The sequence below is a fragment of the Diuraphis noxia genome, unplaced genomic scaffold (genome assembly GCF_037042655.1).
Source record: "Diuraphis noxia isolate RWA-SAM2 unplaced genomic scaffold, SU_Dnox_SAM2 contig0002, whole genome shotgun sequence".
Lineage (NCBI taxonomy): Eukaryota > Metazoa > Arthropoda > Insecta > Hemiptera > Aphididae > Diuraphis > Diuraphis noxia.
In genome coordinates, this window is record NW_028301712.1 from 52,383,365 (window position 1) to 52,408,138 (window position 24,774).

Sequence of the window (24,774 nt, forward strand, 5' to 3'; positions counted from 1 at the left end):
TATTTTTTATTTTTTCATTTTTAACTACAATATTTTATTATGAAATTGACAAAAAATAAAATAAAATTTAATATTTTTAAAATTGTTCAGTATTTATAAAATTAATTAATAAGGACTACTGATTAGAAATAAAGTAACAACTATGACATATTGAAAATAGTATCAGCAAATAACATAATGCATTTCTTAAGTTATTGGCATTAACATTCAAATAAGAATCATTTTATGTGATTTTAATTTTGTTGAAAGTGAATATTTACAATGTATACGTTATACTAGGTTTACAAATTTATAAATTTAACCAAGAACCTAATATATTCCAATAAACTGCGATAAATTATTAACTAACTAAACATTTTTAATATTGCTTCGATACAAAGCATTTGAAAAGAAATCAAATATTTTAATAATATCAATTAATTTAATAGAAGTTCAACATAATTTTGATGTAGGCATTTGGAATATTACTATTATATTATTATAATAGGTTTACTTAACATTTTTAAAAGAATTTCAAAAATTAATTAAAATACTTAATATAAAATGTAATAATACTAATGGTATTAATCATGATAAATGTTATTTTTTCAATTGTAAATATTCTAAAATTTCTTCCCCAATATTTATGAAGTTGGTATTTCATTATTTAAAAAAAAAAAAACAATTTACAATCCTATCATTTATTTTTTATATTTTGTTTTGTTTCATTTTATTTCATTCGTTGTGCTAATTTTTGATTTTTTTATCTACATAAATATTATTGTGACTATCATTTGATTGGTTGTCGTCAGTCACACTGTTCTGAATGTCAGTTCTCTCGCTAAAATCATTATATTCTGCAAAGTCTTCAACAACCTCTGAAGGCGGTATCACTTCATCAACATAATAATCTGTCCACTTGTTTGTTTTGTACTCTTCATCAACATTTTCAAAACCATCATAGTGTAATGACTGTTTTGTTAACCGTGATGATTGTTTGGAAAAAATCAATTTCTTCGGTTCTACATTAAACTCCATGTTGTAAGTAAGTTGTTCATCGTTGATTGTCCATGACTCCTCGCTCTCCTCTTGTGGGGTAATAGTTGTTGTAGCTAAGGACCTGTCATTGACTGCCTGACTTTGCATTGATTTTGTGCACGATTGTTTTACTATCGGAGGGAACATTTTACCTTTGCATTTATACATGTATATTTTCTCACTAATGTCTTCCTTCCGTTTTAATAATGTATCATATGTATGTTTAATGGTTGTGAGTTCCGTAGTAAATGATGTATCCATTTTCAGACTTTGAAGTTTTATCTATGTATTAAAAAATAAATATTTATTATATGATGGGTAGGTATAATATGATAATACTTATTGTTGAATTTTGAACATAAACCCTATCTTTCTATGTGCAAGTATATAGGCCATAGGGTGATTCTTTTAACATAAGATAAATATTCACTATCTGTATCTAAGTATTAACATCAAAAATATTTTCAAGCTTTATTTGTTAGCACATTTTTTACTGTTTACATTTAATAGAACCATGAGCTTGAGCTAGTTTATAGTTCTATGAATGGTACTAAATTTTAATTAACTAATAATCTTAATATCTTAAGATGAGAGGTTAATTTATGTACTAGCTTATTAGAAAATAATATTAATTTAATATTTACATTGATCTTCTGTTGTTCCATCAAATACTGTCGAATTTTATTAATGTTTGCACAAACATCTTTTAAGATTTGTATTTTGAAAGTATTCCATTTTAATAAATCAATTATTGATTCTGTTTTAGAGCTGATTTTATTCTGAAATAAAAAAAAATCATAAAACAGTACATACTACATAGTATCTAAAATGGTTGTTTCTTTATCCTATATTATAATATTTTAATAGGTATATAGGTACTTCTAATAGTCTTATTTCTTGAATAAAACTTTCCTTTGTATCTTTGGCCTTGGACTTTGATTTAATAATCATATAGTTGATTATAGTCATTTCCATCTCATCTAAAAAATTCCAATCTGTTTCAATTTTAAATTTCTTTATCATCTCATCCTTAATGGCTATCTTATAGCTTTTTAGAATGTTCTCCATTTTAATTATTTCTGTACGAAACTGTTTAGCAACTAATTTTTCATTTTTGAATGTATATATTATATCTTTTTCTTCTTTTTTTAAATCCATCACTCTATTTGTTAAATCTTGCATAACATTTCCATATAATAAGATACAACTTTTCAATAATTTATCTTTAGTAATTTGAGATTTATTTAATACAATTGTGGTTTTAATATCATTTAGTTTCAATTGTTTTTTTACCTATTATTCAAACATATAATATGTAAAAATCAATACATATACTATGATAAATAGGAGGTTAAACCAAATTATTATTTTAAAAATTGATTAAAATTAACTCCAATTCAGGTAAAATTACAGAGTACAAATTGGGAATCTAAAAAAATAGTTCTTAAACAATAATACAGAACTAAAAAAAATGTATTCATTGAATTATTTTTATGAAAATACTATAACCCAAAATGTCATTTCTATTTTGAATAAAATTGTTTAATAAGCACGAATAAAAGTTACATAACTAAAATTTGATATTATTATTGCTGCCTACTAAAATTATGTGTTGGCATTTTAAGAGGACGTCACACCCTCTGTCTCCGTCTTACAAACATAGAACATAGCAAAAACTGTACTTGCGCAGGACAACTGTTCTCCCTCAGCACTTATAGTAGACTTATCAAAAGTCTACAACACATAGTTAAGAACTTTATCTGTGTCTTAGTGCCGTTGTTTTTTTTATGATACAAACCAATAATTTTTCATAACTAAATATAAAAATAAAAACAATTTTTTTTTCTTAAGCTAATAACTTAAATTATATTTATGCCATCAAAAAGACAACGGCACTAAAACACAGATAAAGTTCTTACCTATCTGTTGTAGAATTTTGATAATTCTAGGGAGAACAGTTATCCCACGCAAGTTGCTATGTTCTACGTTTATGTTAGCACATGCGAATGTGGCGTCCTCTTAAAGATTTAATGATTAAATCAATTCACCAAAAAATTAAAAATTAAAAATTATACAAATCAATATTATAATAATAGCTAGGTATATAACCAAATTTTTCAATAATTAAATACAAATATTGATTTTGATATCTACTAAATTATTGACCTTACTCTGGTATAATAAACTTTAAAAAATGTTGAATTTCTACTGTAAGTTGTTTATGTCACTGAGATGATATTCTTTCAAAGAAGTAATTAATGTAAAGTTAATGAGCTTACATTTAAAGTCACCCAAAACTAAAAATTTAATAATTATTAAAGTAAAATTCTAACCCGATATGCTTCTAGTTCATTTATATTTTGTTTTAATTCATTCTCAATGGCATCAAATTCTTCATATATTAAACTTAAATGTGTATTAAGAACATCAATTTTTTTTTTACTGTCCTCTATAGTTTGTTCAATTTCATATCGTTTTGACCTCAACTCTAATGTAATATTAAATAATTTTGGATCGCACCCTAATGGTAATACTTTTTCGTCAAACACTACTTCTCGACATATTGCTGTAAATGATTCTGCATTTTCATTTATGAATTCAGAATCAGATTCATCACTTCCGTCAGATGAAGATGATGATAGTGTATCTAAAACATAAATAGGTATATTGCAGCAATATACATTTTTTATGGAAAATGTGAAACTTTTTTAAACAACTATTTGGGGGAAGAATTATAAAATAAATAAATAATAATATACCATCAGCATCATCAGATTTGAGTTTAGGTACTTTCAATTTCTTTTTAAAAATTTTTTTAAGATGTTTAGCAAAACCATCATTCCTAATTTCCATATCAAAAGTATGTTGAATGTCTATTAGCATATTTGATTTATTATTGATAACATCATTCAAATATTTGATTTCTTCTCGAATGCTTTGTATCTAGTAATATTTAAATGTATAGTTAGCATATTATTAATTGGTAGCAGCTAATAAAAATACATTACTTGGTTAATTTTATCGTTTTTTAAACCTGTTTTAAGGTAAACACTGTGTAAACATTCATCTTCAACTAAGTCAAAATCATTTAAAATTATTAATTCTTCTTCAAATGTTAAAGCTAATAAATCAAGAAATTTAATTCTGAGCTTGACATCTTTTCGCATTTTATTCAATTCCGTTAAATCATCATCAAACTTATTAATTTTTGTTAACATAGTTTCATGCAAATGCTTATGTCTATATTTTAATTGTTCTTTTCTCATATTTTGCATAATGATTTCTAAATGAGTAAGCTCATCAAATATTGCATTCTTATACAGAAAATGACTTTTCCCGGGCTTTAAAACCAAATCTGTCGGATCCCAATGACCAATAGGTTCAAATGAATCAATTAAACTAGACTGGAATGTAATTAGATCAAATAAATAAGCAATTAGGAACTTAGATAGTACTTACCTATTTCTTACAATACACATAGGTACAAAAAAAATTATTTGATTTTATTATTTATTTTATAAACAGTATATGAGCTAGTGTGTGCTAAATGATAGTATATAGCCTAATGATTACATAACAATAATAATATTTATATAAAAAGTTTTGCATAATTTATTACCAAATTTCCTAATAAAAATAATGAAATTTACGAAATAATAGGTAGGTGCCTAGAGTTAAGTATGAAGAGAAAGATGGCTCTATATATTGACTATCTGTATCATCCTCGTAAGAGGCCAGTGTCAGACTACAAATTAGGTAAAGTAACCAGTAGGCTTATAGGCTTTATAGGGAACCTGTAAAAATGGAAAACCATTTTTTTATTGTATGCAATAGACATTTTGATTTTGGATATTATCAAATATATTTTATATTATCAGACAACAAAAATTAACATTGTATGTTTCAAGCTTCCATCGACCGCCGGAAATATTTGACAATCAAATTGTTTTGAACCAAGTATTATAATTTTATTTACTTTATGTTAATCTATTTTTTATAGTTTATTGAGAATCATTTTTTTTTAGTTAGTAAATTTAATTAAAATATAATTAATTAATTAATTTTTTCTGTAAATAAATAAGTTAAAAAAAAAAAAAAAAATTGAGTAAACATTTCCATTAAAATTAGTTGGTGATTAATTATTATCTAAACTACTTATTTTAATTATTGAGGAGTAAAATTAAAGATGTGAGTACTGAGTAGTTAATAATATTCTAGGAGGCTTAGAAATTTCAACCTCTACTTTGTTAAATCTGGCACTGTAAAGGGCTCATAGAAAGGATAGTTGTTACGTTATAAAAAAGAAAGAACTATGTATATAATAAATTACATTAACATAACTACTGTATATAGTACACAAAAATAATAAATGTTAATATACTAGAGATGTTTGTCTGTTATTATTAATAAGAGACTATGTCATGTTCAAAAGTAATTTAGGTAGGCACCTACTTCATATTCAAAATGTATAATTAATAAAATTATAAAATTAATTTAGTTTTATATTGTATCTTACATCAATCAATTTATCCATTATAACTTCAGGGAAATTTGATGGAGTTGTTAATTCTGAATCATTAAATTCTTTTTGTATCATACAAATATCAAATTTAAATTGTTTATAATCATGTATTAAACTTATTTTACGTGGTTTAAGACATATCACTTTTTCATTAAAAGTTGTTTTCAAATTGAATGCCTATTAAATAAATGCATAATTATGTACTTAAATTTATAAGAAATGTATTTTGAAATATTTTGAAAAATGTATAAATAACCTCTTTTTTTATTTTAATGTATTGTTTAAATTTATCTTCCATTGTAATAATTTCATTTTCTTTTAGTTTAAAGTCTGGTCCGGTTTTTAAGTTCAAATAGCCAATAGTATCCCAGGCATTATCTAGCAATTCTTCTTCCTCAATATTATTATTATCTGGCTTATTATTATACATGTTTTGAATTTTAAGAATTTCTTGATTTTCAAAATGTCTTCTAGCAGCAAACCTATCAATAGCACTCTGAATTTTCTTTGGTAACGAAGAATACTCTTCAAATACATTTCGAAGAAATATTTCTGATTCAGATACATTATGTATTTGATTGAGAGCTTCTTTGGTTAGTACTATCGATCCACGTCTTCTACAAATACTGCAATGAGAGTAAGTACTAATATTAACATAATAATGATTATTTTTTCAATTTGCTAGGTAGCATAGTTAATTTAAAGTTATACTGACCTTACACTCTCTGGATCTTTTATTTCCTCAAGCCTAAGTAGAGTAGGTATAATTTATAAATTGATTAAAATGTTGAATATATTTTAGATATAATTATTAAAATTAATTACTTAGGCCGTTTTGGAAGTTTCTTGGATAAAAATTCTTCAACTAAATTACTAAATAAATTATCACGCATTTCATGGTATAACGTTTTGACTTCTACATCACTCCTGTAAATATTTAATTTAAAACATAGTTATAAGCAAAAATTATACCTATATAAAAAATTATGCATGTATAATAATAATTACACATACAAAATTGCTTTAACTGCAAACTTATTAATCACAATTGGATCGATGAAATAATTTTTTAAATACTTAAGACCTAATGAACTCTTTTCATAATCTAACGCTAGCTTCAAATGTAACTTATCCATTTCACATTGTGCTTCTTTAATAAGTGAACTATTAATCCGATTATCTAATTGAAAATATTCATCAGATAATTGCAGTGTTTCAGGTAATAACTTGTTGCTGATTAAAACTTGTTTGAACTTATCTCTCAAATCATACAATAAACAACTAATTTTATCCTTTTCTGTATTAGCTAAGTTTAAAGCTCTAAGGTTTTTTTTATGAATCTTTCTCTCTTCCAAACTTAGTTTTAGGTCTTCTTTAATAATTAAAATGTCTTTTCCCTAATTTATAAATAAATATAATTTACATTTAAGATAATTAGATAAGTAGGTAATACTATTATGTATTACTTACAACAAATACAGATGACTGAGGCAATTCTGAAATAGAAATCATATGCTCAATGACTTCATTATCACATTGAAACATAAAGCTAAAAATGTTCCCATCATCGCCACAAGTGTATAACATACAGTTATCGTGACTGAAACACATCATATTTACTGTTCCTTTTTTGTTATCGTGAATAGAATATTCAATGTAGTCACCAAAATCTGATAAATTTTTTAGTTGAACGTTTGTAAGGCGTATTCTACCATCAGCAAATCCCATCAAAATTTTTAATGGATCAGTCCCACTTGAAATTATAATTAGAATAATAATAATTAGAATATGGAGAGTTACTTATATCATAAGGTAAAAACATTGTAATTAAATAAAAATGAGAGATTCTTACAAAAATTAATAGGGTTAACTAATTTTAAGATAGCAGTAGGTATACATATGTATATTTGTGTGTATAATACTACTACAGTAAAATCCGCTTAATAGAAACACTTTGGGTCCAAGGGGAAATGTGTCAATTAATCGATTGTTTCTAATAAGCAATTTATTTCAATAACGTGCAATTGTATCAATTATCCGTGTTCCTAACAAGCGGCTTCTATACTAGCTGTAGGTATATCATTTATAAATACATTTATTACTCATGCAATAATTTATAGGTACTCTTTATGAATTACAAAATATTAAAAATGTATAACTTATAACTTATAAGTATAGATACCTATCTAAGTGTAATTATAAAAAAATTAGAAAGGGATTCAAAAAAATATAACAGAAAATTCCTCACCTCTAAATTAGGATATAATTAGAAGAGATATAAATAAAGTAAGTATTTTTGATAAATAATAGGTACTCTACCCACCCTCTCACCTACTTTTAAACATGATTCGAGTAATCAAGTCGCCTCAAAAGTCGAAAATTCAATCAAAGCCACGCCTTATTAATTTAGCACTCACTTAAAATATCAAATGCTGCCTGTATTTTGGTTTTAAGTCCTGAAGATAAACAGATGGATCTGTATAAACCACTTAAACATCCAAAAATATTAGACGTCTTAATATAGTTCAATTTTGTTAATACATTTTATTTTATTTTCCATTTAGTTAATACAGTTGACGAAATATTATACACTAAAAATAATGTTCAATTATTTCATACTTGTTTTATTATTTCCAGTGGTTATAAATGAAAATTTCATTAAACATGAATTATGCATAAATCCAAATTTTACCTTACCTACTCTAACTTGGTCAGTTTTGTAAATAAAAAAAAAAATTAAACAAAAAATGTTAAAAAAAATAATCTATCGAATATGTAGAAACAATTGTGTTTTCATTAAAAAAAAAATGTAAGTTATATTGCGCATGCGCACACCAAGTGTTAAAAATTTTAAGTTTATCCGAAAATATGTAGATGTAAGATGTTCCCTGTTACCTCCCGAAAACCTCATTTCAATACAAGGCCATCCACTTGAGACCTGACATATTTAGTGTTACCTTATATCATGATCACTAATCACACTATATACAATTTAAAATATTTTATTTTCAGTATTCAAAAATAAAAATAAAAAATATTACTATTCCGTATTCGTGTAGGTAGCACAACCATTTTTAAATGATATAAAAAAAAAATAAAAATAATGTTAAAAATTATTGATTAGCATTTGGTACAAAGGTTATTTAATTTGTCGAGCCTTCCTGTTACTACCTGCATTGAGTATACAGAATAACAGAATATATTATATATTATTTATTATTAGAAACCTGCAGATATTTATAGGATTTTACATATTCTCACTGGCTTTATGCAACTTTACGATTTCGAGGATAAAGAATCAAACAACGTAAAATGCGTTTTACAACTTCAAATTTCGGAAAAATTGCAAAACTAAGATCTACTTCCTCTAGGGCAAATACTGTCAAATAAATATTGGATGAGCTATTTTGCGGCAATGTTGCTACAAGGTTATTTATTTTTTATTAAATTTATGAATTATAAATACGAATACATGATAGAAAAAAAATAAAGTTCGATATCATTTACTTATTCACTTATTATTTAGTTCGAAATAATAATAATCAATTGATACCTATAGCTTTTTCGTTTGGATATGGAATTGAAAATTAGCCGATTGCGAAAAAATATTTAGAAATTTAACTAGGTGTAAATATTCAGTCTAGTGGTCTTTTATACATCAAAAATTAAGATTTTTGGCAGCTAACCCCGACGGTTTAATTGATATATAATGACGGAATAGTTGAGATTAAATGTCCAGCGTTCGTTACAGAAATAACACCCGAAAAAGCTTTTGAAAATAAAAAATTAAATTTATGAGTTTTAAAGATGGAATATTGATATTGAAAACCACACATAGTTATTATTTTCAAGTACAATTGGAAATATCTGAAAGAAACTACTGTTACTTTGTTGTGTGGACACCAAAAGGTATGATTTTAATAAATTTATTATTTCTAATAGGTAAATAATATTTTATTTATATTGATGGTTCTTATTTTGATATAGGGATGGTAGGTAACTGATAAAATATACAAAAATTACGATTTCTGGAAAAAATTAAGCCTTGGTTAGAGAAACTTTACATGGAATGTTTATTTCCTGAACTTATCGACTCTCGGTTTGATCGAAGACTAAAGAATAAAAGAATTGATCTAAGAACTGGACTGAATTTATAAAGATGTTATTTTATTATTTTAGTTTTATATTATAACTTTTATTTGACTCCAGTCTTACTACAAGATTATTCACTCCTCGTGCGGCACTCATCGTAACAGGTAGTGCTTACACGTATCCCGCTCGCTTATCTTTACTGTCGCGCGTGTTTATAAATCAAAGTTCAGTGTATGGTGCAATCATGCCAAAATCCAATACTTCCCAACATTCGGGCCATAAACGTACCAGCAGCGCGGCCCTGTCTCCGCGGCTAACCAACAAGAATAGATTCACCCCAATCGCAAACTATGAAGATCAAAATGATGATAACTTTGAAGAAGAGGACACGGATCTCGAAGAGGTAAAACAAAAAATTCCTCCACTGTATATATATGACATCGACGATTACATTGCGTTTCTAGATAAGATCACTCCTATGATAGTAGAAAATTTTAACATTAATAATAAAAATGTATTTTTAAAATTGAATTTATCAACTGTTAACGACTATCGTACAATTACCAAATACCTATCTGAAATTAAAATAAAATACCACACCTACCAACTTCCCGAAGAAAGAAATCTATCAGTAATAATCAGAAACATGCCAACTTCTATTCCTGAAGAAACAATATTCAAGGCCCTGGTCGAGCTAAAATACAATGTCACATCGGTCACTCGTCTCCAAAACCGTCACAAATCTCCCATCCCAATAGTCGCAGTCTTACTTGACAAATCGGAAAAAAATATTTTTTCACTTGATCGCCTCCTGCATTGCGTTATCACAGTTGAGAGTCGCAAAAGCGATTCGTCCATACCACAATGCAAAAACTGCCAACGCTTCCAACACACAAAAAATTTTTGTAATCTTCCCCCAAGATGCGTCAAATGTCTAGAAAACCACCATTATTCCGATTGCACCAAAGACATAAACACCCCACCTATTTGCGTCAATTGCAATGAAAATCATCCTGCTAATTACAGAGGTTGTAAGATATACAAGCAAATTAAAACTAAAAATACATCCAATCGTTTCAGGAACGCTCCCAAACACATAACGCAATCGTGCAATTTAAACGATAACAATAATATCAAAACCCTAGCCTATACTGTTGATCACATAATTCCCCAAAATCAAGATCCAATTCATATAACTCCAAACTCAAGCAACGCTCCAACCTATGCCGAAAAACTTAAAAAAAAAAACATTCATCATCAAAAAGAAGAAATTAACAACTCTAATATCACCAATGAGCTTATAAAGTCATTAATGCCATTAATTAGCTCACTCATCTCACAGATTATTAAAAAAGTTATCGAAAATCTACCTGCTCTACTAAACAGTATTAATGTCGTCTAATATTATAAATAATTCTAAGCTAGTCATCATAAATTGGAATGCCAATGGAATTAAACATAATCGTAACACATTCGCAGCGTTCTTATCAGCACATAATGTCGATATCGCGTGTGTAAGCGAAACACACCTAATTACTAGTGATAAAATTAAATTTAATGGGTACACCACTTATCGCAAAGATAGGCTAGCAGTACGTCCTTCAGGCGGTGTCGCTATAATAATTAAAACTAAAATTAAACATCAACAATCATATCTACCCTCATTACAAACTCTTGAAGCAGTAGCAATATCTATTTCAATTAATCACTCAATCACAACAATAATTAGCGCATACCAATCGCCGAGCTTTCAAATGTACACTAATGACTTTGAAAAAATTTTAAATAGCTATCAAAGAATTTTGTTAATAGGCGACCTAAACTGCAAACACACAACGTGGAACTGCAAAGCTACAAATGCAAACGGACGTAAATTATTCAAATATCTCTCAAATAGCTCCACGATCATGTGTGCTCCAGATACACCTACCTACTTCCCATATGATCAAAACAGAAGTTCTGATATTTTAGACGTAATTTTACAAAAATCGATCCGTTTTTCTATTAACCAAAAACCACTATTTGAACTCGATTCAGACCATTTACCTGTAAAAATTACAATAGATGCGTCTGTATCATTTTCAATACCAACCCGCAAACTCATCACTGGGAAACCAAATTGGGAAAAATTCAAACAACATATTACTCAAAACCTAATTATTCCTAAAAACATTTTAAACATTTCCAACGCAGATAATGCAGTAAAACATCTTCGCGAAATCATCTGTCAAGCGGCCAATACATGCTCAGCAAAACCAAACACGGAAACCAATTATAGCCCTAATCAACTTCCCCATTCAATATTAAAATTAATCAAATCAAAACATCAAACGAGGAGACTCTGGCAACTACATAGACTACCACAAGATCGAGTAAAATTAAATTACCTAACAAAAAAGGTCAAAAACTCACTCGAAGAACACAGAATTAACTGTTATCAACAATATTTATCTACTATACACCCAGCAGACTCCAACTTATGGATTGCAACCAAAAGATTAATAAAACCGAATTCCAATGAAATCCCCCCCTTGAAAGCGGGAGATGCTTATCTAAATACAGAAGCCGATAAATGCGAATTGTTTGCTCATACTCTTGAAAATTCTTTTACATTAAACAGCTCACTAGATAACTCTACAAACTATCTAGTTCAACAAAAACTAAGCGAGCACGATATTCATCCCCAAAATATGCTGCCATACTCAAGCCCCAATGAAATCTTAGATATAATCAAAAAATTACCAAAAAGAAAAACACCCGGACACGATTTAATCACTAATACTATTCTAAAAAATCTACCCAGAAAAGCAATAACATACTTATCCATCTTATTCAATTCCCTAATAAAAATCGGGTACTTTCCTGCTGAATGGAAATTGGCTACAATAATATTGTTCAAAAAACCAGGTAAAGATAACTCAAACCCCATAAATTACAGACCTATAAGCCTTCTGTCCTCAGTATCAAAAATATTTGAAAAAATTATTCACTCAAGGCTTACCAGTTATTTAAATGCAATAAATGCTATTCCGCATTTCCAATTTGGATTTAAATCTCACCACTCCACTACCCAACAACTTTTACGACTAACGGAGCATATAAATGATGGATTTGAAAAAAAACTACACACAGGTGCTGCCTTCTTAGACGTAGCCCAAGCCTTTGATCGCGTATGGCATGACGGACTCTTATATAAATTAAAAACATTAAACACTCCCACTGCAATATATTATCTAATTAAATCCTACCTCTCTGATCGCTACTTCAAAGTTCGAATCAATGATACTACTTCGGAAACAAAACAAATCAACGCAGGTGTACCACAAGGTTCAAAAATTTCACCATTACTTTTTAATCTATACGTTTCGGACTTCCCTACAACGAATAATACTGAAGTAGCACTATACGCTGATGATAGTGCTATATACTCAAGCGCTAAGGACGTTGAAACATTAACACAAAATATTCAAGCCCACTTGGATGAAATCCAAAAATGGGGAGAAAAATGGAAAATTGCATTAAACCCTCAAAAGAGTACAGCGGTACTCTTCTCCAACCGGCGCCCCAAAACTCCTGAAAATTTGAAATTGAACGGTAATAGTATTCCTTGGTCACCAAATATCAAATACCTCGGTGTAATCTTGGACAGGAAATTAACCTGGAATCCTCATATCACCTCCAAATTACAACAAGGCTACCAAAGACTAAAAGTTCTATACCCGTTGATTAACCGTCAAACTGCATTAAGCTGGAGATGCTCTCTTATGCTATATAAGCAAATACTACGACCATTACTTCTTTACGCATCCCCTGTGTGGGGAAATTGTGCAAAAACCCACATACATAAAATACAAATCTTTCAATCAAAAGTTCTGAGAACCATTTCTAATGCCCCATGGTTTGTACGCAACGATGCACTTCATCAAGACTTCCAGCTACCCACAATAGTTGAGTTCATAAAAAAATCAGCAATCAACTTCTTCGGCCACATCAACTCTGCTCACAGTGCGAAATATTACAAACTAAGTGTCCCTCCTTCTGTACGCCGACTCAAGCGTGGACGTCCCCACGACTTGTTGCTATAACGCCTATAACCAATTTATTTAATTTAATTTAATTTAATAAGAAATTATAATATTATTATAATATTACATATATGTAGTCATTTGTATCTTATATCACTAATGTATTTTTTTTTTTAATTGTTATTTATTTTCTAAATGTTAAAAAAAATAATGTTATTAACAGTAAGTTAAGATGACATTCGTCAGTAAAACTTTATGAATAAAAAAAAAAAAAAAAAAAAAAAACAAGATTATTATTTTAGATTCTGAACGAAGTGATGAATGTATTGATTTCACAATGATGTGTGTTTTTTTGTTTTTGTGTCTGTGTCTAGTCGAAATAATGCTTCAATTTCAAACTTTGGGGGTGGTTTCTGATGTAAAAGTGAATATCCTTGGTGCATTATAGAGATCAAAAGCAAACATTTTTCAACAGTTTTCAAAAAAATTGAGAAAAACAAATAAAAAAATGACAGAAAAACCGGAATTTTTACGCAAAACCAGTTTTCGACCAAATCGATTTTTTTATGTGGTTGTAATTCAAAAACTAATCACTGTTAATACTTGAAATTTTCACCAAATGATTATATTAGTAATATCTATATACAGTTTAATTTTCAAAAAAATTTGACTTTTTTGAGTTCTTTATATAGGCAACACTGAAATTTTCAATTTTTATGAGAACTTTTTTTTGAAGTGTCGGTAAAAAATGTCGGATCACCAAAAATACTTGAAAATTTAATATAAGGTTCCTTATGATTTGTTATTATTGAAGATAAAAAAAAATTAAAAATCGTCACAATTAGTCACAATTTTTTTTATAAGCGTTTAAAGTTCAAATTTTTACGAAATCTGTCGAAAACGCGAAAATTTGCAAGTAATTTTGAAGTTGAAAAATCATAAAATTGTTTGTGTTTATAACTAAGGATTAGAAATACTAAGTTTTCCATAAGTTTTCCTTCAATTAGCTATAAAGAAAACTCAAACATCATTATAGGAAAAGTTTTAAGTGCGTTTGAATTTTAAATTTTTACGAAAATAGCGTAACGATAACGATTTTAAATATTTGTTATTATTCAAAAATTATAAGTCTAAGATACTTGAAAATTTTACCAGTTATTTAATTTGGCATTTTCTTTACATGATATTATTTTCAAAATATATTGACTTTTTTTGAGATATTTATAGACAACTGACATTTTCCATTTTTCTGAAAATTTTTTTTTGAATTGTCGATAAAATTTTTTTGGCCCAATAAAAATACTTTAAAATTTAATACAAAGTTCCTCATAAGTTATTCTTATAGTGATTAAAAAATTATAAGAATACATATGCACAACTTTTTTTAATTAGCATTTGAAGTTCAAATTTTAACTAAATACGTAAAAATTACGGCAATTTTCAAATTATCTTAGATAGAAATTCATAAAAGTTTTTCTTTTTAGATCTAAGATTTGAAAATTTAATACAAGGCTTCTTACACAATTTAACAATAGCAGTTAAAAAATATTAAAAATACATAGGCACGATTTTTTTTTATAAGCATTTACAGTTCAAATTTTTACTAAATACATAAAAATTACTGCAATGTTCAAATTATCTTAGATAGAAATTCATAAAAGTTTTTCTTTTTAATTCTAAGATTTGAGAATTTAGTACAAGGCTCATAATATAATTTTACAATAGCAGTTGAAAAATAAAAGAAATATATAGCCACAATTTTTTTTTACATTCATTCAAATTTTAATTTTGACAACATACGTAAAAATCACGAAAATTCGTAAATTATTTTATCCTAGAAATTCATAAAAAAAAATTTTTTTAAATCTAAGATTTGAAAATGTTTAATAATCTATAATATATCCCAGACAGATAAACCGTCTCCGTTTAGAATCGTTTTTCGTATACAATGATACCTATCATTGCATTCAAATTTAACCTACCCTAGTCAGAGGTCCACCCCACCACCAATGTACAGCAGAGTGACACCCACTTTCCCGCTTTTTTTTTATTTTATATATATACTATATTTAAATGTAAAATAAAGAATGTATTTGTTTTATAATAATTAGCTTTTTTATTATAGGTACCATGTCACCGATAATAACCACTGTCCACTCGTAACTATCTGCATACATGATACACTTAATAATTAGGCGAGTAATTGAAATTGCACCACTGGGTGAATGATGGTGGGGCGGGAGTCACTCACACTGTCTAGTCTCTAGTAATCAGTTACTACACACACGTAACCATGTCTTGCACGCACGTAGCCACGTAGGTACTATAGAAATTACCTATATTTATCTCCTTAAAACCGGTCGGCATCGAATCCCCTTAACATTTTTATGATCCACAAATTTTTTTGTAGAGGAAAACTATCGAGTAGCGTTCTATGTTTTTTTTTTTTTTTTTAATAGGTACCTCATTCCTACTATAGTCAATACTATAGTAGGTACGAGATACCGAGCTATTGTACTATATATAGTAGGTATGCGTAGTATTAGTGTAGGTATATAATATACTTACAACATTGTGATCGCAGTTAGAGAAATATTATTTTTATGTGGTATTAATATGTGTGAATTCATGACTGGTCTAGACGTGTTAAATTCATATTCGTATAAATAACCAGCATCATATCCATCAATCGACACCCATATACCTTTCTCTGATGGGGTGTAAATTGCAAATAATACGGGATTTGGAAATGGGGGAATATAGATTTTTGGTGGTTCTTCGTTTTCTTCTGTAAAATCTTCAAGATATGACACTTCGTCAATTTCGGCATCGGGATTTTTCTCTCTGATAATTTTCAATTCCTCCATTTTTTTATTGAGTTTATCTTTTTTTTTCTGCTCCAAATCAAAAAAATAACGTTGACGACATATTTCTGACTTAACGCTCACTGTTTGTATTACACTCGATTCAAGTTTCAACAAAAATGATTCTGTAGTGTACGAAGGACGAGTTGTAGGAACTTTTACTTCTACAATATGTCCACTAGCGCAACTTATTAATACCATCTGTTTCTGAAATCAATATAAACATTGAAAACAATAATACATTACAGTGATTAGTGATTATTATCCCGATTAACACATAAAAACATATTTACTTCTGAAAATTCCCTCCAACGGATAAAAATGTTTTCTAGGTAATGGAATCATTTCAATAGTATACTTATATGATCTAGGAGCTAGGACTATGCACTTGCAGGAAAATACATTTTTTAAATAATATGTAAGAACATATTAAGTAGCTTCAAAGTATAAGTCTAATCTACATAACGTATTAACGTAGTACGCATCTTTAAATACATTTACCTACAAGTTTATGGTCTTTAACCTTTATTCTATGAATTTTTGTAACTTATGTTCCATAATCTACGTAGAAGTTAAACATATTGGCCATTAAAAGGGGGCTCCAGCGTATCATGTTTTAAGGAGTAATATTTAGGCAATTCACATAACATGAACATTTGGGCTATGTCTATGTGTGAGTAGTAAATGAACATTAGTGTGTGTAATCCATTATCGCGTGCCATGGACATTCGGTCGTCGACAGTATTACGAATTCCCAGAACTACGTATACCTAATTAAAATGGCAATATATCATGTTCAATTGCGCACGTTATCTTTTACTATTATATTACCTACTAAAGTACTAACTACTCGGCTTTCGCTGCAATTCGCAAAAATGTACAATTACATTATACTACACAAGAGAATCACTTTGTTATTTCATAGTTATTAACTATTACATTGCTTAACATTTTTATATACAAATACAATTATTTAAAAAAGTAGTGTTAAAAACCATCCCCGATAGGAAAAGGAAACTCACGTTCATTTACTAAATCAATTAATTCTAAAACCATATAAAAAAAAATAAAAAATAAAAAACTTAAAAATTGATAAATTTTTTTTTCGAAATATTCAATATAGCCAATATGTAAATTTGATTTTCAGAAAAATGTATATGGTTAAAACACTTATTTAAGTCAAAAGGCTGATTTTTTAAAAAATTTTTAAATATAAATATTTTCGTTAGGTAAATTATAATATAATTTATAGTTTATACATCAAAAATTATTAAAATAAATACAATAAAAAATTAATAAAATTTAACATGCACTTATTTAAAAATGTTCTTTTAAAATATTTTTTTTAAACTTTATTATTATTTGAAATTACAAGGTTTCTAACATAATCTAGATCGTAATTTACATAACGAAAATATTGATAGTGTTATTATACTTTGTATTTCCTTGAAATTTAAATATATGTGGGTTGTATTAAATTTGGAAAAATATAATTATTATTGTCGCCCATTAGTAATGTTCTATACCTATCCAATAATCTTTATCGGCTAATTGTTTCCGACTTCCGAGAATCTATGACGGCCGGTCGGCAGCCGCGAGCCGCCGCAGAAATAAACTCTCGCACGCGCAGGAACATGTCAATACTTTACGAAAAGTGAAATATAATATTCATGTTTGCAATGCTATAAAAACTACTAAAAGCGGTAGTAAATTAAACATACTTCCTGAAGGCCGATTGTAATTTTGAAAAAATGGTTGAATTTATAAACTTCTAGACTATGCTCTTTAGGAATCACTTTTTCGATTTAAAATTAGATGTGCCAAAAATAAATACAAATGTAACGTAATTATTTCATGGAATTTTTGAAAAAAAAATCGTTATTTTAAGGTCTTTTAAAATTGAAAATTGAAAATCGACTTCCTAAATAACCTAGATATTTTGTCAAAGAGTTCATACATGTATAAAAAATTAAAATCGGACATTCCAAAGTATGTGTAATTTACTACCGCTTATTGGTCTAAAACGCTTGAAAAATTCGTCTGCTGCGACCCCCTTAATTAAGATCATATTAATTAGAGTAATTTTTTATGGAACATTAAAATTGAAAATATTTTTTGAGAACTTTTTTTGTAAATAATTTATTTTATGCTATTTTTTAGGACATGGCAGGCAGGTTTCCTTTTTTTATACACAATTTATGGATTCATTTCCAATTTTGATCATAATATACATTTTTGTATATATTTACGAAAAGTACCCGTAATTTTTTACTTTTCAATAAAACTCTATAGGTATTATACATTATATTATACTTTTAAACATTAATTTATAAAAACATTAATACTAAACATTTTGAGATTCAAATGCATTTCTTAAAGTTTTTAGGGTACCATTTTCGTGTTTTATATTAGGTACATTCAATCGCGTAATATTCTAGTGATTTCTATAGGTAGATTGGTACATATAGGTAAATACATAAAAATATTTTTACTTCTGAAGGTTTCCAATGAATAAAAGTGACTTTGCCAGGTAATATGAACAATCCAATAGGACTCAACTTGATTGGTCCAGTTTCTATTTTGAAAATAAATATTGTGTTATCATCACTTCCAGATATTAGAGTTTTGGTGTTAAGGTTTATAGCTAAATGTCTGATAGAACTAGTATGAGGTTTTGAACTCTAAAAAAAGAATACGATTGTTTTTAATTTATTTGCAATCATAAATATATTAGTTTAAATGCATTAAATTATTTTAAGTTAGTACCTACAATTACTTACTTGTATTTCCACTAATTTGGTAAGATTTTGTGTTTTTTCTTCAATACATTTTTTTAATGGTACAGCGACTATTTTCAAAATTCCAGTTTGAAAACCAATAACGAAAATATCTCCTGAACTAACTATCTACACAGATTATTAGTTGAATTTTATTTAGATATTATACCATGAATTATATAATCATTATAGGTATATGTAATTATTATTTAGCAATGTTCAGTGACACATTAAAGGGTATTGGTTATAGCTATAGAGTGGCAAAAAATAGAACTGTGGAGGCATCAATGTATTGCATATTATGTCTCTGGCTATGATAACAAATGAGTATAAAGACAATGTTACAAATTACAAAATACAAAATACAATTTGACGTTCATATACCTTCAGCGGTAACCAAATTGATGAAGTGATTGGTACTTTAAAATCGTGAGTGAATACCAATTTTTTGTTTATGACATCATGCAAATGGAGCCAACCATCCAACGAAGTGGTAGCGATATAATAACCGAACGGCGATGATTGCAAAGAAGTTATTTTATTACCGTGGAACTTGGCTAGCCGTCTAAGTGGTTTCGCGTCAGCAGCCATTTCGATGTCAGCGAGCCACATTCCTCCATTACCGTCCTACAATATTATACGAATTGGACAATGAAGCCGTTAAGAGTTAAAATTCATAATTCAAATCAAAAAGTTTACGATAAACAATTAGTATAAATATTATGACGATGTAATTAAAAAAAAAAATATTTTAGAACCAAAGTTATTTTCCATTCGTCAGATCATTCTGTTACACCATGTATATAATATATAGTATAATATAGACACATATAGGTAATTGTATAATATTTGCATATCATGTATAGATACAACATAGTACATACATATAACATATCATAATAATCAATTAATTATATAGCTAAATTGTTTAAGCGTTAATTACTTACCTGAATGAAATAGTCATTCGATTCGTGGTCACTGTCATCGATCTTACACATACCCATGATTTTCGCGCTACCCACAGAATCTTGGACGTTGATCGTAAACGACGGTTCCATTTCCAGTACACGATCATTTTCAGGTGGGTCCGCTGTGTCCACTGTAGGGTAGTACCAGAATTTGATCGTACCGTCCATGCTGATGCTCGTCAACAGAGCGTCATTTTCAGAGTACAAAAACATGATGATCGGCGCTGAATGACATGGTTTCCTAAATTTCCTAGTCACTTCGATGTCAATGAGTTCTTCATCCCACACCAAAATATTACCCCAATCGCAGCCGGATACTACCTTATGTTTAATTTACAAAATCCACGGGTATATGAGTATACGTTTAAAAAACCATATTATTACTTATATGTATAGTTATATTTACATAATAAACTATTATTATGTATATTGTATATGTATAGTCGTATAAGTATTATATAGGTACTACCTAGTATGTAGTCGTATATTGGGAGTGGTTGATTATGGTTACAATCATTTTAAGGGCTTTCTTTTTCTTAGCCTTTCACTTCTATATGGGATCGATCATCGGAAAACATGCTCCTACCTATATCTCTATATAGACCTATGTCCCTCCAGTCTCCAGATATTTTTAACTTACACCAGCCGTTTTCATGTCATTCTCTATTCTATTTATCTGTCTCTTCTTCAATCTACCTCTCCTTTATTTATCTTCTCAATCATTTATATAGCCACTCTTGCTGCCTTCGAGTCACTTCTCTTCATGGCATGACCCTCATTTTATCTAAAATTGGGGACATTCCTATACACAACCCCTAATTAATCTCTTATTCTATTCTCTCTAGTCATTCCACGCATGCACCTCAGAATTCTATTTCTGAAAAATCTTTTACACGGCTCACATGAAAACACAGTTGTAAATTAAAGCACTATAACTGATAACGAATTTTAAAAAAAAGAAGGAATTTTAAATAAAACCAAAGTTTATTTGTTCTGGATTCCTACATGGTAATATTTCCTCTTATTTATTGCCAATAGGTTATATTTTATAGTGATTATATGTTCATGACTGAAATTATTTTACTTTTTCATCGGGCATCGAGAATATTCCAATGACGTTTGATATTTCTGTTTTTCCAAAGCGTCCCAGATGACCTTGAAGCTTTAATCCGGTAAATGTTTTTTCCATTTTCCAAAATTTCAAGTGCCCTGACCCTGCAGTTATCAAATGGTCAGGTATAAAGTTTGAAAATCTACAAACGTATACATCCTGATTGTGAGACTTTGTCCTCAAAATTATTTTCGATTTTTTCCAATCCCAAATTGTTAGAGTATTATCCGGTTCCCCTGCTTGTGAACACAAATATTCACCATTTTGGCTGAAAATAAAAATTTAATTTAAATTATTATACTCGAACGAGGTAAAAAATGTACTGGTTTTAAAAAGAATTGTCTATATTATAAAACAGTGATTCCCAACGTGGGCGTTACCGCCCCCTTGTGGGCATTTTTTATTTTGAGGGGAGCGCTCATCTATCATTTAAATTTTTTTTGTTTATAACTGATTGTAATGAAATGTATAACTACGTAGAATAAAATACTTAATGTAATCCACAGAATTATGTAGGTATAATATTTATAGACACTTAAATAATATCAAAATAATTATCTTGACAGGTACTTGACGTTAGGTTAGGTTTTAAATTTAAAATTAAAATTAACTAAATTGTAGCGTTAAAATGTTAAATGATATTTTGTCTTAAATTAAATAGCTTATTAAAAAATAAAACGTTTATCATTTTAAAAAATTGATGGGGGGGGGGGGGGGGTGTAAGATTTTTAAAATCTAAAAGGGGCGTTGAGTAAAAAAAGGTTGGAAAACACTGTTATAAAACATAAAAACATAGGTAGGTACACATATGTTTTCATCTGTCATTACTCATTAGGTATCAGTTCATCACCTTTTGGAGCATTCTTACTGCTTTAGTTTTCATCGAGAATTAAGATAGATGGTTTCAGGTATCTCTATTGAGGGGTTAAATCTCAAATTTAAAGTTAGAAATTCACACTAATAATTTTTTAAATGATCAGAAAAAAAATTTCACGAAAAACTAGTTTTAACAAAATCAATTTTGTTTTTGTTATGTAGGTGATTAAAAAGTGAAAAACTCTAAATAAAAATTTGAAAGTTTTTAAAATATTTATCAGCATATTTATTGCTAGTTGCTACTAAATAAAATATGTAGACAAATTCATTAAAATCACAATAATTTCAAAATTGTCTGAAATTGTTAGAAATTCATAAAAACATTTTTATTTGAAATACGATCATTTATACAAGATTTCTCATATGTTATTATTATCCAACTTATCCAAGGTATTTTAAATAAAACAAAAATGTTACCTACTATTTAGAAATTTCACTCTATTTTTCATAAAATAATTTTCTTATTTTGTTGTATTTAAAAAAACAAATTATCGTAGATACTTTAGGAATTTCAACCAAAATTTATTTTATGAATTTTTATAGGTAACAAATACACAATACAATATTTAAAATATTTTGACTCGTTTTGAGCTATACACAATACCAATTTTTAGTTTTTTTTTTCAATGAATAACAATAAAAAATGTTTGTCAAAAACCTTTAAAAATAATACAAGGATCTTGACAAGTTGATGTAGGTAATAGCAATTGAAAAATATCAAAGATACATATAATATATAAATGATTTTTTTTTGAAAGCATTTAAAGTTGAAATTTTTAGGAAGTCATAAAAATCTCGAAAAATTGTGAATAACTTTGTAGGTAAGTGTATAGTTATTAATTTATTAAAATCTTCAATTTTTATAGCTAAGAATTCAAAATGTTAAACAAGGTTGTTTATAAGTACCTAGTTTATAGGTACAGTACCCATATCATAAGCGCAATTTGGGGGGGGGGGTGCTTGGGGATGCTATGTTATACTATTATTGGTTATAAACTTATGATTTTATGTCATAGACATTAGGAGATAATTTTATCACTTTGGTCAACTTAAATCTAGCACTCCCATAAATCTAACCCAAATTGCGCCTATGAATGGTACCTATATAAACATAAATTCTTTTTTATAGATACCTAGTTTAAATTTTAAGATTTTAGTTATACCTACCTATAAGACAACCAATTGTTTTGTTGTTCGGCACTACCTTTGAGAACATTAACTATTTCAAATGTTGGCCATTCATACACAATAATCAGAGGATTACTGCAATTTTCTCCTACTGCAATGTGACTCAAAACTGGATTTTTCTAATTCAACAAAAATTAATTATTGTTAACCATTTTTTTCACAAAAACTTTAAATAGGTATAAACTTACAGCTATATGTCCTATTCCTCCATTTCCAGCACATTTTCTAAAATTCAATTTTTCTTCATTGATATCAAACATAATTATATAACTACCAGCTGCATACACAATCGTATGCTTGTCTGCAGCACATATATTAAACATTTTAGAACAGCAATCATAGCCAAAAGAATGACTTATTTATAATGCTTAAGGATTTTTAACTTTTGAAATAGTGTTACTGCACACCATTGCAGTTCCTGTAATCACTCTACAAATGTATTTAAAAAATATACACATATATAATATAATTAATTTTTTATAGAAAAAAGTAATTTGTTTTTAATTATAGACAATAACCACAATTACACATTAAAATCTATATTATGTGCAAAAATACTATTTCTAATTTCTATTAAATAAAGGATACTGAAGTTGTAATATATTGTCATCCATTGTACATCTTATACTTCTAATTGGTTTGGATATTAAATCACTACTTTCTAACAAACAATCTCGATCATTATTAATTGTTTTTTTAGTGATGATGTGTTCATCATATTCTTCATGATAAAACATTTTTTGTTTTTAAATTTAATGTCAGTGTAATTTTAAATACAGCAAAGAAATCAAATATAATAATAACAACAGTTCTGTTGCCTAGCAAATAATCCTGCTTGAGTAAACATTAAGTTTGATCAATAGGATGTGGAGGATTAAATATAAAATTATTAAGTTAAAATTATTCATCTAGAATTGTAGAATCTAGGTAATATTATAAAAAGTTATTTGCTAAATTATGCATATATATATATCATTATATTATGACACAATATAGTTCATTGAAACACAGACTCGAAGATTTTAAAAATTGTAGATATTAATGCACGACTGAGATTTTCAATTATTGGCACATTCAAAAGCAGCCCGATAATTAGTTTGTGATCTCTGATGGGAGAACTCCCATTTCAGTTCTGCAGAACTAAATTAATACCTTCTTAATAATAAAGCTCGTAACATATTTACATACACTTGATACTTCAACCACAGCATATTATATGAAATATATTTATATATATAGTCTGTGATTCAACCTTTCGCCTTTTAAATAAAAAAGCAATTTTTCAATATATACAAACACAATTCTAAACTGAGAAACCATTAAGGCTAAGACTA

General features: G+C 27.9%; 1 protein-coding gene across 1 annotated transcript; it reads right to left on the bottom strand.

Moving 5' to 3' along the window:
* Positions 1 to 112: 112 nt before the first annotated feature.
* Positions 113 to 24,202, bottom strand: LOC107166226 (cilia- and flagella-associated protein 44-like). The gene is made up of 21 exons (XM_015514798.2): positions 24,029 to 24,202; positions 23,629 to 23,794; positions 23,420 to 23,559; positions 21,350 to 21,644; positions 20,245 to 20,586; positions 19,682 to 19,924; positions 19,301 to 19,426; positions 19,013 to 19,201; positions 16,225 to 16,727; positions 7,010 to 7,292; positions 6,554 to 6,936; positions 6,365 to 6,466; positions 6,255 to 6,287; positions 5,796 to 6,165; positions 5,534 to 5,716; positions 4,026 to 4,421; positions 3,777 to 3,960; positions 3,351 to 3,664; positions 1,897 to 2,310; positions 1,662 to 1,796; positions 113 to 1,299 (listed from the first exon to the last, which is right to left on the bottom strand). The coding sequence occupies exons 1-21, from the start codon at positions 24,175 to 24,177 to the stop codon at positions 727 to 729; spliced, it is 5,523 nt and encodes a 1,840-aa protein (XP_015370284.2). The 5' UTR covers positions 24,178 to 24,202; the 3' UTR covers positions 113 to 726.
* Between the last annotated feature and the right edge of the window lie 572 nt (positions 24,203 to 24,774).